This window comes from Phodopus roborovskii, unplaced genomic scaffold (genome assembly GCF_943737965.1).
Source record: "Phodopus roborovskii unplaced genomic scaffold, PHOROB, whole genome shotgun sequence".
Classification (NCBI taxonomy): domain Eukaryota; kingdom Metazoa; phylum Chordata; class Mammalia; order Rodentia; family Cricetidae; genus Phodopus; species Phodopus roborovskii.
In genome coordinates, this window is record NW_026126441.1 from 493,951 (window position 1) to 512,529 (window position 18,579).

An 18,579-nucleotide genomic window follows, 5' to 3' on the forward strand; every position below is an offset into this window, starting at 1 on the left:
TATCAACCTGTCAATGTTACTTAAGATATATCATACTCACCCCTTCTCCTTTCTCATGGGCCCTCTCCTAATCTGGTTTCCTGTCACTTACAAGCTGTTGAAATAAGCTTGTAACAACAGGTCTCTTTGCCTGCAGTTTTTTCTTCCAACTTGTTCTCCACCTTGCTTACTGTCAAAATGCTTTTGTAAAATGTCAGTCCGACCAAAATACAACTTACTTAAAACCAGTAGTCCTTATTGTCTACAGGATATAAATTAAACTAGGCATGGTGGCATGCCTTTAATACTGAGCCAGATGGATCACTGAAGCTAGCCTGATTTACATAGAGAGTTCTGGGTCAGCAAGGGCTACATAGTGGAACCCTATCTAAAATAAAAATAAAATTTAAAAAACAGTATAAACTAAGCTGCTTACCAATAGAAGGCCATTTAGTGTGAGGTTGAAAGAAATAAAAGACTTTAATCTGTAGAGTAAGGTTGTGGGAAAGGGGCAGAAAAATAATTCTTGCAAGCAGAATATAGAAAATCATAAAGAATGGACATTGACATGGGGGGAAAGGACAGAAATTATGAGAACAAGAAAGTTACTATGGTGATGGGGCTAATGGTTATGCTAGGTTGATTCTGTTAAATAGGGCTAGTAACTGAATCATCAATCTTTTGTGGAATAACTGAAGTGAAGTCTCTCCCAGGTCGTGGCCCACATCAAGGAAATGGACCCCAACCCTGGAACAAATGGTTTCAGATGAACGGTCCTGGCCGGGTTATGCCAGACCAATGGACAGTCTGGGGTCTCTCCCTGTCATTCTGCTGTTTTTCCATTAAAGAATAGGTCACACCTGGGTGGTCTCTCAAACATGACTTTACACTTTTATTACAAAGCATAATTACAAAGTACAATCACCTTGTGTCCCATGTATGTATGTATGCCGCTTTGCACTCTTTAAAAGGGGCCTGGCCCCTCTGAGGGGTGTGCAGTTTTCCCGGGATTGCTGACACTGGAGTGTACTCATTCAAAAAACACCTCTTGCTTGTTGCATCTCCTGGTTTGGTGTCTGTGTTGCAGGGCTCTCCCACGGGCCCATCAAGACCCCGGAATTAGGGTCCAACAAGGTCTTTATAGATGGTACTCCAGAGATGGCTCAGCCTAGATAGAAAGTATCTGCTGTACAAGTATGAGGATCTGAGTTTGACCCTAACACCCAGGTGAAAAACAAATGTGCACGCACATATAAATATCCTTATGGGGTACCCCTTTGACCCAAAGATCCTGTTTCACTGTCTTTTCTGTCTTTTTCTCCCCAAGACAGGGTTTCTGTGTATAGCCCTGGCTGTTCTGGAACTCTCTCTTTATATCAGGCCTCGAACTCATTTAACTGCCTGCCCCTGCCTCCCAAGTGCTGGGATCAAAGGTGTGCACCACCACTGCCCAGTTTGTCTTTCTGTCTCATATACATCCTTATGATGTATGAAACACTTCGTAATATCTCTTTGCCTTTTGCTTTCACTAAGCTGTGAACCTCTAGAACAATTTACCCTTCAATCCTGCCATAGAGAACTTACTCAGACAACAGATGACTAAAGGATATCCCTAGTGTTAGAATCGCTTAAGTCTGCTTTCTGTAACTGAACAGCAGGTGGCACTAAAAGGCCACATAACAGAATTTCCCTAAGAAATGTTTTTGTCCCAACCTTGTCTGACTTTGTCCTGATCCTAGAAACCAGTATGTCATTGCAGGTAAAACTCTCCAATTTTCTCCCTCAGCCAAATAGCAAAGATTGCAAAGTGATTCAGCAGCTTGATTTCCCAGAGAGGAAGCAGAGGCCCAGAGAAAAGTATAATTGAGGGAACATTGTCTTTGTTTCTAATTTTTTCATGTAATTAGGCTTTTTTCCTTTCTTCCTTTTTAATTATCATTACAAGAAAACTTTATCTGGACAGATGCCTCATTCTTCCTCCAAAAACAAAGAAGGAAGTTGGAGAGTTGGCTTGAAGGCCATTGTGCTTTGGGAAGAGAGAGAAAGCAAGTGGTCACATGGAGCTGCTTGTGAGCAACAGAGTTGGTCTCCCACTTCCCAGGCCTGTGCAAATTTTCTAGTCACCAGGCTTAAACAAAACTTGGTTTTAGGTTCCTATTTCTTGGAAAGCGGCAGGGGAGTCATGAACACCCTTGTCAAATAGGCACTTGTAGGAGCCTCACGCTACACTTTCCCTACCTGAGTTGGCTTTGTTTACCTCCATCCTCCCCTTCTAAAACCTGTTTGGTGGAAGAATTTCCAGCCAGACATCCTAAACAGTCTCCTGATGAGTACAGATTAAAGGCTAATGGGTTTTAAAACTGGTGGTGATTTTATTAGTCACTTGTGCATCCTGTCAGAGCCATGTATATGCTTGACCCTATTTCATGATACGCAAGCTGTTAAACGTTAAAAAAGATTACAGGCTTTGGAGTTCGATTTCTCTGGATTCAAATCCATATTACCAGCCACCCATGTTTATTTCTTCCTTATGTTTATTTTGTTTTTTTGAGACAGGACTGAAGTGGCCCAGAAAGACCTCAGATTTATATGTAGTGAAAGTTGGTCTTGTTATCCTAATCCTGCTGCTTCTGCCTTCCAAGTACTAAGGTTACAGGTGCAAGGTACAGGTCATTAAGCTTGGCTTAACTGTTCTTAATATTTCAGCTTTGAGAAAGGCACATTAGTGTAATCTTTGTATTTATTTGGAAGGCAGAGAAGTGGATCTCTGAGTTCTAGGCCAACCTGGTTTACAAAGTGAGTTCCAGGACAGCCAGGGCTACACAGAGAAACCCTGAGACAAGATCTTTTAAGACAAGATTCTCCTGCTTCAATCTTCTGAATGCTAGATTTTAGGCTTGTGCCACCATGCCTAGCCTTAACAGGCTGCCTTACAGCATTGGAAACTTTAGTTGTCAAAAACTTGGCATAGTGTAGGTGACACAGTATTGTTATGACAACATGGTGGCTTGATTTAGACCATCAGAAATGTGAAGTAGATTTAGGGAACCTGTTATGTAAAGACCGAAGGTATAGCTCAGTCAAAAAGCACTTAGCTCACTTGTTCATACAAGTTTGAGTTCATGTTTTGGCCCACAAAATAAATAAGCAAGCAAATAAACATATGTGTTTGTGAGAGCTTTTGCAGGTAACTGTTTCCAGTAGCGTTCTTGATTAATTTGATGCATGTTGGACTATGGCAGCATAGCCATTTCATTTATTTGTAAATTCTTACCCCCCCTCCCCCACACACATTGGTCCTGAATATCCTAGGATGTGAGGAAATCCTGTCTGGAGAAAGCCAAGAGATTTTTTCCTTAGCTTCTAGAACCTTCTGATGACATTGAGGGTTTTGGGTTTGTTTTTTTTTTTTTTTTTTTTTTCTAACCACCTCAGGCACTCTGCCACTTTTCTGAAGTGTGAATTGCCTGCTGTCAGCCTGGAGTTCTCACCTCTGCAATCCTGGCTGCAGTCATATTTGCATATTGGATGCTATGTTCTTTAACCCCCTGAGGTTTGAATCTACTTGGAGAATGTATGAGAGCTGAATACTTTCAAGCCTCTGGATCTTTCAGCTCCCTCTTCTCCAAAAAAACAGAAAACCAACAATAGCTCCATTGACTTTTATGCAAATGGCACTCGTCAAGAAAGCACTGGGCTGTTTCCCAGGGCCCCAGAACATACTTAAACATTTGTTTCAGTGGGAGGTGGGGAAAGAGTTCTGTTGAGTCAATGAACATCTGTTGAGCTGCTGAGTGGGGTCCCAAGGAAACAGACTGAGTCTGGTTCTTTTCTGCCAGAGGTACCAACAGAGACTTACAAGGGATGCATACTTAAAGTGGCTTTGAACTGGGTCACTTTAGCTATACTGGAACTACATTTCCCAGGATTCTCTTTTATCATTTTATGTGTATTAGTGTTTTGCCTGCATGTATATATCTGTATCACATGCATGCCTGGTATCCAAGGAGGTGGGGAGCCTCCATGTGGAAGCTGGGAACTGAACCTGGGTCCTTTCCAAGAACAAGTAAGTGCTCTTAACCACTGAGCCAAATCTCCAATGCCAAAATTCCCTTTTTAATGGTTCTAGCTCAGTACTGACCACAACAAACTTTTGCATAAGATCTGGAAAGCTGGAGTGAAAGAGCGGCCAGTATGTTGTGAGGCACAGAGCTGGCCTGGTTGCAGTGCATATACTTTAATATCAGTCTGATGGCTCACCTTGCTGCCCAAGAACAGCATCTAGGCCTGACAAAATCTCAGCTCATACTGAATCTTCCCCTTCAGTTCTTTTGCATCCTGAGTCAGATGGCATTCATCTCTGTGGTCTTTGGTTTTACCTACTGGTCATCTGTGTCACTAAGCCTAGAAACAATGAAAGGAAGTATAGGGTTATAGTTTATCTTCATGAATTCCAGTTATCCTCACAGGTCTCAGTGTGTTCTCTCATGTTTTAGTTTTGTCCATGCTCTCCTCTTCTTCTTGTCTACCCCTACCCCAAGACTGCTATTATTAGTTTTTAGGTCCAACAGCAGATGTGGACTTGCATGAATTTCTCCACTAACTTCCAAAATACACAAAATATAATCCTGAGCTGGACGTAGTGTGTGCTGAGGTAGGAGGATCTCAACATTGAGGCTAGCTTGAACTACATAATGAGCTCAAGACCAAGCATAAACTGTATATTAATAGCCTGTCATGAAAAACCAAGCTTTAGGAAGGTGTCTTAGTGGTTAGGGTACTTGCCTTGTATGTGCAGATCCCAATATTTGCTCCCCTGCAACACACATACATTTGTTATTATAAATCCTTAGGTTTCTGTGAGTCAAAATCCTCCCTGATGGAGTCTTAGAGTACAGATTTATAGAGTTATTAAATGCAAGAAGACTTCATAAAAAAAGGTAACACTTGAGCTACTTCAAAAGTTAAAAGAAAAAAAAAGTTAAAAGCAGAGCTGGAGAGAAAGCTCAGCAGTTAAGAATTCTGCCTGTCCTTCCAGAGGACCCAGGTTCGTTCCCAGCCCACATGGCACCTCACTGCAGTTCCAGAGGACCTGACACCCTCACAAAGACATATGTACAGGCAAAACATCAATGCACAAAATTAGAAAGGTGTGGTGGCGCACACATTTAATCCCAGCACTCAGGAGCCAGAGGCAGGCTGATCTCTGAGTTTGAGGCCAGCCTGGTCTACAGAGCTAGACAGCCAGGGCTACACAGAAAAACAACATGTCTTGAAAGACCAAAATAAAACAAAGTTAGAAGTAGGAGCCAGCAACATGGCTTAATAGGTAAAATGCTTGCTATAAAGCTGGACAAAGAGTTCAGTCACTGGAACATATAAAAATAGGAGGGAATTCCACATGTGTGCCATGTCATGCCTGTACTCCCCACAATAATAATAATACATATACATAAATAATAATTTTGTCCTGATTTTTCAAGACAGGATTTCTCTGTGTAGCTTTGGAGCCTGTCCTGGAACTTGCTCTGTAGACCAGCCTGGCCTTGAACTCCACTTGTCTCTGCCTCTGGAGTGCTGGGATTAAAGGTGTGCACCACCACTGCCAGGCAATAAATAATAATTTTTAAAGGAATCAGTACGAAGAGTTGATTATAAGGTTGGGGATAAGCTTCTAGTATACAGATGACTTAAGCGGAGCAATGGAGAGGGCAACAGGGAGCTCTCCCTTTCTAGAAATTTGTCTTCTCTGTGAGTCCAGCATACACAGAATGCACATCTGACCTTAGCTGCTGGCCAGATTTTAGGCCAGACTGTTTCTTCAGCGCAGCCTCTTTACACATTGATAGAACACACTTTTTCTACTATCTTACGACTTTCTCCTCACTCCCATTCCTCTCCAAAGGAAAACACTAGCCTTTCCTCCTACGGGTCTTCAAGGCCACCCAAGGCCTGTCATTCTTGTCCTTCATGAAAGCTTTCTTTTCCCATGCTCTATTTGTGCTGGTAGTGCAAAGGAGAATATACTAGGGCTTCCTGTCTTAGGAAGGACAAGATCCTTTGTAGTCTTAGGTTTCTAAGCTTATCTAGGACTCCAGCATTCATTATATAGAGCTTTTCAAGAGGCAAGAGGAAGGAACCCTACATTTATTACTTTCTAAATCATCTTTGTAGGAAGGATATAGAACCAGTTATCTGTTTCTACATGAACTCTAAGCTAGTGAGTAAAATACTTGTTCAGTAGTTCTACAGAGACAAGGTGTTTCCTTGCAGCTTCCAGAATGGGGAATATTCTCAGCATAAATAATGAGTCATGGAAAATAGAACATGGTGTTTCGTAAAAGCCTATGTACTACTACTTTACATATGAATTTTTTAACTCAAAAAAGATCTCATTATACATATTCTGTACCATACTTTTTTCAATTAATATATCCAAAAATATTTTCTTACAGCCAGAACATTTGGTTCTACCCCATTTTTAATGGTGTGTGTGTGTGTGTAGGTGTGTGTGTATGCATACTGCAGAGGTAGACGATTACACTGAAATGTTAACTAATCATTCCCATACCAATGGATATTTTTTTTCTGCTTTAAAAAAGTGACATACCAGGCAGTGGTGGCACACACCTTTAATCCCAGAACTCGGGAGGCAGAGGCAGAGGCAGGAGGATCTCTGTGCAAATTAAGGTTCTAGACAGCCAGAGCTGTTACATAGAGAAACCCTCTCAAACACCCCCCCCCAAAGTGTATTAACACACCCAGCTACACAGACTTAAAACACTGAGTTAATTTCTAATCCTTGAGCCCTTCCCACCCACCAGTTTAGAATGATTTGGGTGTCTTTTTGTAACTTGGTAATAAAGCACCTGCCTAACAAGCATGAGGTCTTCTTTTTGATCACAACCACAACCACAACAACAAAAAGAGTAGCAAAACAAGGAGAGGGGAGGAAAAGGTGTTTGGTTTATCCATAAGAAGTTGCTCTTCTCTAAAATTGCATTTGACAGCTGAGAATTACTCTGGAAGAGGGGATGGGCCTCACTTTTATGCCTTTGACAGCCAAGAGTGCCTCTTTTCGTTGTTTGTTTACTCTTTTATTTGACACAAGGTTTTGCTATGTAGCCCAGGATGGCCTCAGATTTGCCAGATTTGCGGTGATCCTCCTGCTTCAGCCTCGGTAGTGCTGGGATTACAGGTGTGTGCCGTCATGCTTGGCAGCCCATCTCCATTGAACACCAACAAGGGAAATAGCTTGTAGCTTTCTTTCAGTTCTGCCGTCCTGCTTTAGGACCTTTGCCCAGGGTGTTACCCTCCACCCAAGCCACATTCTCCCCTCCTTCCCTTCATGAACTTACCTTTTGACTCTTGTTTCTGTGCTCAAACATTCCTTCTTTCAGTGAGCCTGCTATCATCTCTCAAAGGAGGTCAGATTGTGGCCTGTCACATGATTTTCCTTTGTGACCTTATTAGCGCTCTCTCTCTCTGTCTCTCTCTCTCTCTCTCTCTGTGTGTGTGTGGGGGGGGGCACACTTCAGAGAACATGAACAGAGCACAACTTTTCTGGTATCAATTCTTTACATGGTTGTCAGGCAAGCACTTTACCCTCGAGCTGCCTCAGCAGGCACCCCCTCTTTTTTTTTTTTTTTTTTTTTTTTTTTTAGTATTTTTTTTTAAGATTTATATATTTTTTTTTATGAATACAGTGTTCTGTCTGCATGTCTGCCTGCATGCCAGAAGAGGGCATCACTATAGATGGTTGTGAGCTACCATGTGGTTGCTGGAAATTGAACTCAGGACTTCTGGAAGAGCAGCCAGTGCTCTTAACCTCTGAGCCATCTTTCCAGCACCTCCTTCTATATGTTATTCCACAGAAATCTACCGAGATTTTAGTATGTATTAGGTACTTTATAAAGTACTATAGTATTAAATCACAGTTAGGCACTTTGGTAGGTAACTTTGGGGACAGAGGCAGGTGGATTTCTGTGAATTTGAGGCCAGCCATGGCTACATTAGTGAGACTCCCATCTCAAGAAGTAAAGAAAAGGAGAAAAAGAAAGAAGAATATTAAATGATGATTAGACAGTCCTCATAGTGACCTCTTTGGATATAATGATTATCTTCTAAGCCCCAGACCCATAGTAGTTGGCCTCTGCTGGAGTGAAGAAGAGATTTTTAACTTTTTGTTTGGACCGAATGCATATATGACTTACTATATGTGGATATGAGACTGAAAAGTGAACAAAAGTGTCTTGGTATACCAGACTACCTAAGTGACCCCACTGAGCATGAGAAAACACATGATTGGGGTCTCTGCTTTAAGGGTTCTGGATATAGGCTGAGGGACATGGGATTGTGAACTTGACTATAGCACTTATATTCCTGGCATCTTTTCTGTTGTAGTGAGTTAGTTGCTGAGTCCCTGTAGTCTCATAACACATACATGTGAGCCCTGAGTTTCACGGGAAGACCTGGAGCTCAAGGTAGAAGCCCCTTGGCTAGAGTAGTTACCAGGGTCCTGTAGTAGTTACACACAAAGCTTTGCCCCTAACCTTGGATGTTCCTCTGTATTAGTTAGGTTTGTATTGCTGTGGTAAACACCATAACCAAAAGTAACCAAAATTTTATAGTTTTTCATGCAGGGACCTCAAGGCAGAGAGCACAGAGGAACACTTCTTACTGGCTTTCTCCCCCTGGCTTATTCAGCCTGATTGATTGATTGGTTGGTTGGTTGGTTGATTGATTGATTGTTTGATTTCGAGACAGGGTTTCTTTGTGTGTCCCTGACTGTCCTGGAACTCAACTCTGTAGACAGGCTGGCCTCTAATTCACAGAATTTCACTTGCCTCTTTCTCATCCCTCCTAAGTGCTGGGTTTAAAGGAATGCCTGGCTGTTCAACCTGCTTTCCTTATGTATATGTGTATATTTAAGTTTTTAATTTTTCAAGACAGGGATCTGCCTGCCTCTGCCTTCCTGATGCTAGGATTAAAAAGGCTCATGCCATCACTGTCCAGCCAGCCTGCCTTTTTTTAAAATTATTATTATGTATACAGTATAAGGAGTATGGTTTTTCCTGCCAGCCTGGACCCACCACGGTGCCAGCCCCAATTAACACACAGAGATTCTGTATTTGATATAATGCTGTTGGCCAGTTACTAGTTTCTTATCAGCTAGCTCTGTCTTAATTATTAACCCCTTTCTATTAATCTAAGTATTTCCATGTGGTCTCATTTTACTGGAGAGCCGGCCTGGACCTCTGTTGTCTCCCTTCTCCCCATGTTGACTCCTCCCTACTACTTCCTGGAATCCTCCTTGTCTCCTAGTCCCACCTATCTTGCTTTCCTATTGGCCAACAGTGTTTTATTCATTAACCAGTATGAGAAACATATTTACAAAATGACATCTCCCATCAATCAATACAGTGGCCGGGCATTGGTGGCACACACCTTTAATCCCAGCACTCAGGAGGCAGAGGCAGTGAATCTCTGTGAGTTCGAGGCCAGCCTGGTCTACAGGGCTAGAAAATGCTCCATAGGCTCACCTACAGGCCAGTCTCCTAGAAGCACTTTCTCAACAACAAAACTAAAAAACTAACCTCTATTCTTTGGCATGCTGTCCCTCTGTGGGTTGTGAGATCAGTTAGCCAGTCCTTGGTATTCTCCAGCTACACCCTCATGTGTGGATTTTCCTTTTGGGTATAGCTTCCCAGTGTTTCATATCTTCTTTTTTACTTCATAGACATATCATGGCCCTGAGAGCATGTGGCTTGATCATCTTCCGAAGACACCTTGTTCCCAAGGTGGACAACAGTACAATTGAATTTCTGCTGCTGCAGGCATCAAATGGCATTCAACACTGGACTCCTCCCAAAGGTTTGGGGACAGAAGAGTTAGCTTTTGGGGGAAATGCCAGGCTTGGCTCAGGAATCCACCCTGCCAGGCCCCTACAAGTCTGTACAGCAGGAGGAGGTAGGAGAGGCAGGAACACTTAATCCAGCCCAGACCTAGAAACAGGATTCTGCAGCTGACCCAAGGCAGACATAGCACTTGGTGTTTTTTATATCATTCACCTGTGCTCTCGCCCAGGAATGGCTTACACAGGAGAAGAGCTACTGGCTGGGGAACTGAGAATGTGACATTGAGTAAAATGACTGAGTTTTCCATCTATCAAAGTAGAGCCTGACTTAAAAATCCCACGTTTTCTTCCTGCCCTTTTTCTGATTGAATGTGATAAATTCCTTTGCCTCTTTGTTTAGTGTTCTTAGGGTTTTCTTTTGTGAATCACATATCCAGGGAGTATAACTTCTGGAGCTGGTAGAGTCAAGAGAAGCTGAATTTCCTAGTCATAGGTCATCTACATATTCTGGCAGGAGCTGGTGGGTAAGAATGAGAGGGTCCTTCTCAGACCAAGAGGCTATGAAGATCAGAAAGACCTTGGGGTTGTAGCCTCAGCAGCTACCTTTGCCCTGGGTCCCTCACTTAGAACCCAGGATAGAGCTAGTCAGTGACCTGGAGGCTTAGACATGGCTAGGATGTGTTTGTAGTAGGTTTCATCCACTGGCATTCTGGATGCTATCTTGAGGGTACAGAAGATCCTCTGGGAAGTTCCTAAAAGAGAAGGCAGACTACACTGGAAGAAGTGAGCTGTCCCTGAGGAGTCTGTACCCACCTGAATATGTATTTTCATAACTCTTCTTTGAAGCCCACCCATGCTGTTGGGTGTGTCTTACTTTTTCTGACTGCCTCTTTTTCTGTTAATCCTTATGTTGCCAGGCAGTGGTGGCCCCATGCCTTTAATCCTGGTATTCCCGGAGGCAGAGGCAAGCAGATCTCTGAGTTTGAGGCCAGTTTGATCTATAGAGCAAGTTCCAGGCTAGCCAGGGCTACACAGAGAAAAGTCAAAAAAAAAAAAAAAAAAAAAAAAAAAAGGGGGGAGGGAGGGATCCTCATGCTACACTTACATTAAAATGTTTTTATTTAACCCAGCTCTGCTTCAGATGGAGATGGCAAGATGGAGCTGTCCTTGATTGAGGCTATTGGGATGGTCCCAGTGAGCAATAATAGATTGGCTCTGGCAGTTGCTGGGATGAGCCCCAGAGTCAATAGCCCTGACAGATTACAGACATAGTAGGACGAGGAGGCGTGGACAGAGATTGGAAGAAAACAAGATATGCGAACAGGAAAGAAATTTTTGCACATTTGAGTTGCATTTGAGAACAAGGTAAAAGAGAGGTGTCACAGAGACTATAAATAGTACTCACACTTATCTCCCGATCACAAGAATCACTCTCACTCAAAGATGTCAAAGGACCTCTCTAATCATTTCCGTTTTTGGCCTGGGATGAAATTACCGTGCTAGCATTCGTAGGCAGTAAACTGAATAGATGTTACCAGGAGGGGGTGTACTAAAATTGGCAGACAGCTAGGGGCACATCCTGAATAGTGTTTCCTGTTACCACCAGTGTCCCTCCTACTTTCCTCCTTAATACATTGTCAGTGTGGTTTGTGCACACTATAGGAAATGTTGTACAGAAAAACTTTCTCCAGAGTGGGAACTAAGTGCTAAGTTCCTATTTTCCATTCCACAGGCAGTAGGCAGCTGTGCAAAGCCCTGGAAAGTATAGCATCTAGTGTATAGCTCCACCTCCAGTTGGAGAAGGGAACAGCTATCAGTTCCTGCTCTAAGAGGGCCCCTCTGCAAGAGCCAGAGCCAGGAGGAAATACAGGTTACCAGAACCCTCTCACTGCTTCTGGGCCCTTTTGGGACACTAAGAATTTGTGGGAAAGGCCTATGGGTAAAGCTCGGGGCCACCACAGTCTGCAGGGCTTCAAGTGTTGCTGCAACAGTTTTTTGGCAGCTGTCGGCTTGGATTTGGGTCTTGCCAACAAATTTTCTTAGAACTGGCTCTTGGCTTGTCCTTAGTCTTAAGTTCCCATCAGGACTTTCCCTGTGAGTCTGAAATCTGGCCTTGCTCAGTTAGGAAGATGAAAACAGTTTGAAAAAGCCTTGATGGCTACTTGGGAACAGCTGCTAGTGTAGCAGTGCAGTGTTTGCGCCTGTTAACTGTAGATGTTGAGTCCTCACTGGATTCTTCAGCTAGCCCCCCCCACTCTGCCAAGAGACTCTGCCTCTCCTTATAAAAATTACTTTAAGGCCTCCAAGAGAAAAGTGGTCCCTGTGCTTATCAGAGGGAGAAAACTCAAAAGAATAGGAGAGCAGAGATCTGAGGAAAGTCATCTCAACACCAGAAGGCAGATCATGTTCTACGATGGGGATGTGGCTTAGTGACAGAGCGCCTCCCTCCCGTGCACATGGCTCCAGTTTAACACTTAACAGAGCAATGGTGGCTTGCCAGACACATTTATGTCACTCTCTACAAAGATGGAGTAGGAAGAAGGGATTTCTCAGACCCTGAGAACCAGGCACTGTCTGCCTTGGAGCCCTTGCTAGGAATGTTAGGATACTGACCATCTGTAGACTTCCTTTAGCCCAGGCATTCCCAGGAAAGTCACCGAAGACCCTGATGTCATAGCATCTGTCCTGGAAAATCCAGCTTCAGTTCCTATTGAAGATTTCTTCTTTATTTTCTCCTAACCAGGCCATGTGGACCCTGGAGAGACTGACTTGGAAACCGCCCTTCGAGAGACTCAGGAGGAAACAGGCATAGAAGCGAGCCAACTGACCATCATCGAGGGCTTCAGAAAGGAACTCAACTATGTGGCCTGGAAGAAGCCTAAAACAGTAATTTACTGGCTGGCAGAAGTGAAAGACTATAATGTAGAGATCTGCCTCTCCCAGGAGCATCAAGCCTACCGCTGGCTAGGGCTGGAAGAGGCCTGCCAGTTGGCTCAGTTCAGTGAGATGAAGGCAACCCTCCAAGAAGGACACCAGTTTCTCTGCTCCACACAGGCATGAGCTGACCAGAACAGATGTTTCCATTGCATCCTTGAGGGTCTTTTGAGATGAACCCACCTCCCATCCAGGCAAGGATGTGCTGGTCTTTGGCTTGTTACAGCCAAGAGCAGAGAGGTTGGTGAAATTAAAATTAGCTCAACACTCTCAGGTGAGAACAAGGAAGCCCTAGATTCAATCCCTAGAATAGAAAATAATTACTTTTAAAGTAAGAGCAAGCAAGAATTGTAGCTAATAAAAAGTAAAGGAGGGGTAAAATTTTTAAAATGTCAGCCCCAGTAACTGTATCCTTGTACTTGATAAATAAACTTCAAACATCTTACATGCCTTTTAACCTGTGTGTTTGCTTCTTGGGCTCATGCCATGGGTTGGGAAAAAGAAAACTGAAGTTTCCAGGTGATGGTGGCACACGTCTGTAATCCCAGCACTTAGGAGGCAGAGGCAGGTGGATCTCTGAGTTCGAGGCCAGCCTGGTCTACAGAGTGAGTTTTCCAGGACAGCTAGGGCTACAGACAGAAAAACCCTGTCTTGGTAAACAAACTAAACAGGAAGGGAGGGAGGGAGGAAGGGAGAAAGGGAAGTGAATTAGAGCTCTGGATTTAACCAGAGGAAATCCTTAGACCACTCAGTCATTCTGACTCTGTAAACCAGAGAAAACCCTATGTCCAAACACTATACCCCCAAAAGCTAAGGGCTAGGGGATGAGACTGGAAGAAATTCAGCACATGTAGGGTAACTCTTCTGCTTCTGCAACTCCAAGAACCTCTTCGACTACAGACTACAGAGTTGAGATTTCCAAGACAATAGAACCGGAGTACAGAAATTAAATATTTTGTTCTGATATCTCTCCAGCACACACAAATTTTGTAGGTACATAGGAAATATTTCAGATCCAAAACTTTGGGCTGTCTGGGCTAAAACAGGTGGGAAGCAGGCATCCCTGGACCCTCAGGTTAGTAGCACATGTATCCTTGCCTTTTAACCTGGCCTGTCTCCCAGAGTAATGAGCCTTGTCATCATGATTGAGGTAGAGAATGAGGCAAGCCCAAGTTCACAGGCTCTGCCCAGGTCCTTACACCTGTGCTCTGCACGCAGAACTACCTTCCCCATGTTAAGCAGACTTACCGTATGCCCTTTCTTCCTAGCCTCTGCCTATTGGCTTTCTCCACAATGCCTCTGTAAGACCCCAAGGTGCAAGAGTTGGGTCCTAGCCTTCTTTTGCCTTGCTACTAGGGCTCTAGGAATGCTGAGGCAGGTGTTAGATCTTAGAGCCCTTCCAGAAGCCGTTAGCAGCTGGGTTCATGTGGATTTTATTAGAGGACTGTTGCCCAATGAAGTGCAGAAGATTGGAGGGGAAGGGGGCATTGGCAAAGGTCAACTTGGATTACCAGAGTCAAGAACAGCCACCCCGAGGAAGGAGAGCAAAGTCACCCGGTCTTAAGCAGGCTTCCAGATGTTTCCAGTCACTGGTTCTCTGTGCAGACAGGGCAGGAGCACCAGTGAACAGATCTTGGAGCACAGCCAAGGACCTAAATGGTTTTGTTCCTCACCCCTTTGCACAGCACTCTCCAAAGGAGGCCTGCTGCAGGAAGTTTTTGGAGCTTAATGTTCTCTTCCAAGCCAGCAGGGACCACATCCCACTGATTTAATAAATGCCTGCTGGGCAGTGGTGCCAAACCACAGACAGGCTGCCTCCTAACAAGGACTGGCCAGTCAGCCCTGTGCTTTCAGAGTGGGAGACTGGAATCTGAACATTCTAAAACCTCATGCATCAAAGTGGAAGAGACTGAAAAGGACCTGATTTTGCTGTTTATTTTTATTGCAAGGGAAATGTATAATGTCTGGCATGTAGTCATATGCTTGTAACCCAATCACTTTAGAGGCTGAGGCAGGAGGATTGCTGAGAGTTAAAGGTCAGCCTGAGCTACAAGAAACAAAACAGGGGCTACAGAGGTGGCTCAGTGGTTAAGAGCACTGCCTGCTTTTCCAAACTGTGGGTTTGATTCCTAGCACCCACACCCACGTACACAACCGTCTGTAACTCCAGTTCCAAAGAATCTTCTTCTGGTCGTGGCATGCATATGGTGCATAGACATCTATGCAGGCAAAATGCCCACACATGAAATAAAATTTAAAACCTTAAACAAGAAGAAACAGCCAGGCAGTGGTGGCACATACCTTTAATCCCAGCACTCAGGAGGCAGAGGCAGGTGGATCTCTGTGAGTTCAAGGCCAGACTGGTCTACAGAGTGAGTTCCAGGACAGCCAGAACTGTTACACAAAGAAGCCCTATCTCAAAATATAAAAAGTAAATAAAAGAAGGAAAAGAAACAAAAATTAAAAACAGCATACAGAGTAAGAAGAAAGTGGGGAAGAGGAGGAAAGAAAGTAAATGGCCCCTAGTCCTGGAAGTTGTCTAATGTGGGAAACCTTGAAAATAAGATGCCACAGGGGAGACTCTTTAAATATCTTACACATAGGCAGTGAGATGTCTCAGTGGGTGAAAGTGCCTGCTATGCAAGCCTAACAACCGAGTTTGACCCTCAGATCCCATGGCGAAGAACCAGTTTCTAAACCTTGCCCTCTGACCTCTTCACACATGCCATGGTATGCACATGCCCACATTCAGACATTATAACATCATTATCAATTATAATATCTGAGTTTTGGAATCATTCCTCTGGTCCTTCTGGGGTGTTCCATTAAAACGTAGATACAGAGGGCTGGAGAGATGGCTTGGTGGTTAAGAGCACTGTTGCTCTTGCAAAGGACCTGGTTCCATTCTAAGCGCCTATAGGTGGTGCCTCATAACCATCTGCAATTCCAAATGATGTGATGCCCTCTTCTGACTTCCACCGGGCACACATGTGGTATGCACATGGTACACATACATACGTGCAGGCAAAGCGCTCATGTACATAAAAAAATAAACTACAACCCAGTCATGGCAGTATACAATCTCACCGGCAGCCTCTCTTGGCCTTTTACAGCGCCAAGCTTCAGCTGTTCTTCATGACTCATATCCTTAAAACCTGTGTGCTGACCCTGAGGAAACAATTCTCAGAAGGTCTGGCCTCAATGATTGTTGGTCTTTCCTTAAACACAACTGGTTCTTCAGCATGAACTGACCGGAACCACAGATTCTTAATTCAAAATACCTAATGGCCTCCATAGAGTCTTTTAGGAATTTTCAAGCTTTCCTCTGAAACTTCATGAGCCAGACCTCCACCATCTGCCCTGCTTTCAGTGTCATCTTCTAAGTTCCCATATAGCCATGATGAAACACCATGACCAAAAGCAAGTTGGGGAGAAAAGGGTTTATTTGGCTTATACTTCTATAGTTTTCCTGTAGAACCCCAGATCACCAGCCCAGGAATGGCACCACCCACAATGGGCTGGGCCCTTCCCCATTAATCATTAATTAAGAAAAAGCCCCACAGCCAGATCTTATAGAGACATTTTCTTAATTGAAGTTCCCTCCTCTCAGATAACTCTATCTTGTGCCAAGTTGGCATAAAATTAGCCAGCACATCATAACAGCTCATTAACCTCTGAACACACAATGACTTTTCCAACCCAAAGTTCCAAATTGGTCCATAATTGTTCCAAAACAACATGGTCAGGTCTGTCATTGTGATGTCCCATGAGCCCAATACCAATTTGTGTCTTAGTGTTTCTAGTGCTGTGATAGAACACCATGGTTAAAAACAACTTGGGGACGAAAGGGCTTTCTTCAGCTTACAGCTCTCAGGTCACACTGAGGGCTTGCTTATACAAGTCAGGCCCACCCGTCTGGGAGTGGCACCACCCACTGAGGGCTAGACCCACCAACATCAATCATTAATCAAGAAAATGCTCTACAAGCCAGATGTGGTGGTTCACGCCTTTTATGCCAACACTTGGGAAGCAGAGGCAGGCAGATCTCTGTGAGATTAAGGCCAGCCTGTTCTACAGAGCTTTAGGACGGTCAGGGCTACTTAGGGAGACCCTGTCTAAAAAAAATAAAATAAGTGGCCAGTCTGTTGGTGATGGCTCATGCCTTCCATCGCAGCACTCAGGAAGCAGAGACAAATGGATCTCTAAAGTCAAGACCTGTCTATAGAGTGAGTTCCAGGACAGTCAAGGCTACACAGTGAAACCCTGTCTTGAAAAACCAATAAATAAACTTCTCTACAGACTTTCTTACAGACATTGACTCAGGGTGGTGAGGCAGGTGTGTACATAGACTTTCAGCCTGTTTGAGACTTTTTTCTTGAGAAATCACAGCTCTAGATCCAGCTCATCAGAAGAATGAGGCAGGACCACTGTAGCCCAGGACTTTAGAGGCCCATCTGAACAGTGTTGCTGGACTCTGATCTCCTGAATTCAGGGGGAATAAGTATGGATATGATCCAAAATGGGCAATAAAACCACATCTTAAAAGTTAAGAGGAGGGAGACGGAGAGGAGGGTCAGCAGTTAAGAGCGCCAGCTGCCCTTGCAGGGGACCTGGGATTGGTTCCCAACACCTGCATGTCAGCTCACAACCATCTGTAACAGAGGATCTGCTGTCCTCTTCTGGCTCCATGGCACAGAGCATGCACATGGTACAAAGACATACATGTAGGCAGAACACCTAGACACATAAAATAAAGAAGCCTTTAAAAGGGGGGGGAGGGGATGGTTGCTAATACTCATTTCTGGATTTATTACCAAGTATGGTAACTATATCTGGGAATAGTATTTTTCTTTTTTGTTTAGTATTTTTACTACTACTACTACTTCTACAGACAGGGTGGGTCTCAAATCCCAGGCTGTCTTTAAACTCATTTATGGCTAAGGATGACTTCAAAAGAAATTTTTGGGGGGGTTGTTTGTTTTTGTTTTTGCTTTTTTTGTTTTTTTTTTTGAGATAAGATCTCACTATGTAGCTCTTTGGCTGGCCTGGAACTCAAGAGATCTGCCTGAATCTGTCTCAAGTCTGGGATTAAAGGGGAACTTGCTGTGCTCACTGTTGGTGGTGCTAGCACTCTATCAGCAGAGCTTGTCCCCACACCCTGTGTAGAATAGTTTTGAAATAAGTTAAGAGAATTAACATTAAGTGTTCCCACTTCAAAAATGTCAACAAAGTTAGGTGTATGTTAATTAGCTAGATTAAACCATTATACCTTTGTGTGTGTGTGTGTGTGTGTGTGTGTGTGTGTGTGTGTGTACTATAAAGCAACACTTTGTAAAGCTGGGTGGTGGTGGCACACACCTTTAATGCCAGCACTCAGGAGGCAGAGGGAAGACCAGCTGTTACACAGAGAAATCCAGTCTTTAAAAAAAGAACAAAACCCAAAAGCATGTTGTAAATAATAGATAAATAAACTTACCTGGCAATTTAGAAAATACGTTTCAGGAACAAATGTTTCTGGTTGAGGAAATAAAGAATGATAACTGTTCTTTTATTTCTATTGTATATGAGTTTTGCAAAATGATGACATATTATTACCTTTGTATAAATCATAGCTTTAAAATGCTTTGTTTCTTTTTATTGTGCTGTTAGTAAAAGATATGTTTTATTTAGTTTTGTTTTGATTCTTGGCTTTTTAAAAGAATACAAATTTAAATGTTTTTTTTTAGATTTATGTGTTTTTATTGCCTGTGGTGTGCCTGAATGTATATATACACGCCATCAGTGTGCAGTGTCTAAGAAAGCCAGAAGAG

The 18,579-nt window shown here is 43.4% G+C and overlaps 1 protein-coding gene across 1 annotated transcript; it reads left to right on the forward strand.

Moving 5' to 3' along the window:
* The first annotated feature begins 9,723 nt into the window (after positions 1–9,723).
* Nudt2 (nudix hydrolase 2) lies at positions 9,724–13,222 on the forward strand. The gene is made up of 2 exons (XM_051187562.1): positions 9,724–9,852; positions 12,579–13,222. Exons 1-2 carry the CDS (start codon positions 9,726–9,728, stop codon positions 12,893–12,895), a joined length of 444 nt encoding a protein of 147 aa, XP_051043519.1. The 5' UTR covers positions 9,724–9,725; the 3' UTR covers positions 12,896–13,222.
* The last annotated feature ends 5,357 nt before the right edge of the window (positions 13,223–18,579 follow it).

Excerpts from the sequence above, each read along its gene's own strand:
- Nudt2 (XM_051187562.1), top strand. The coding sequence starts at position 9,726 with ATGGCCCTGAGAGCATGTGGCTTGATCATCTTCCGAAGACACCTTGTT. Across the intron at positions 9,853-12,578 it reads ACACTGGACTCCTCCCAAAG|GCCATGTGGACCCTGGAGAG; the intron begins GTTTGGGGACAG and ends TCTCCTAACCAG.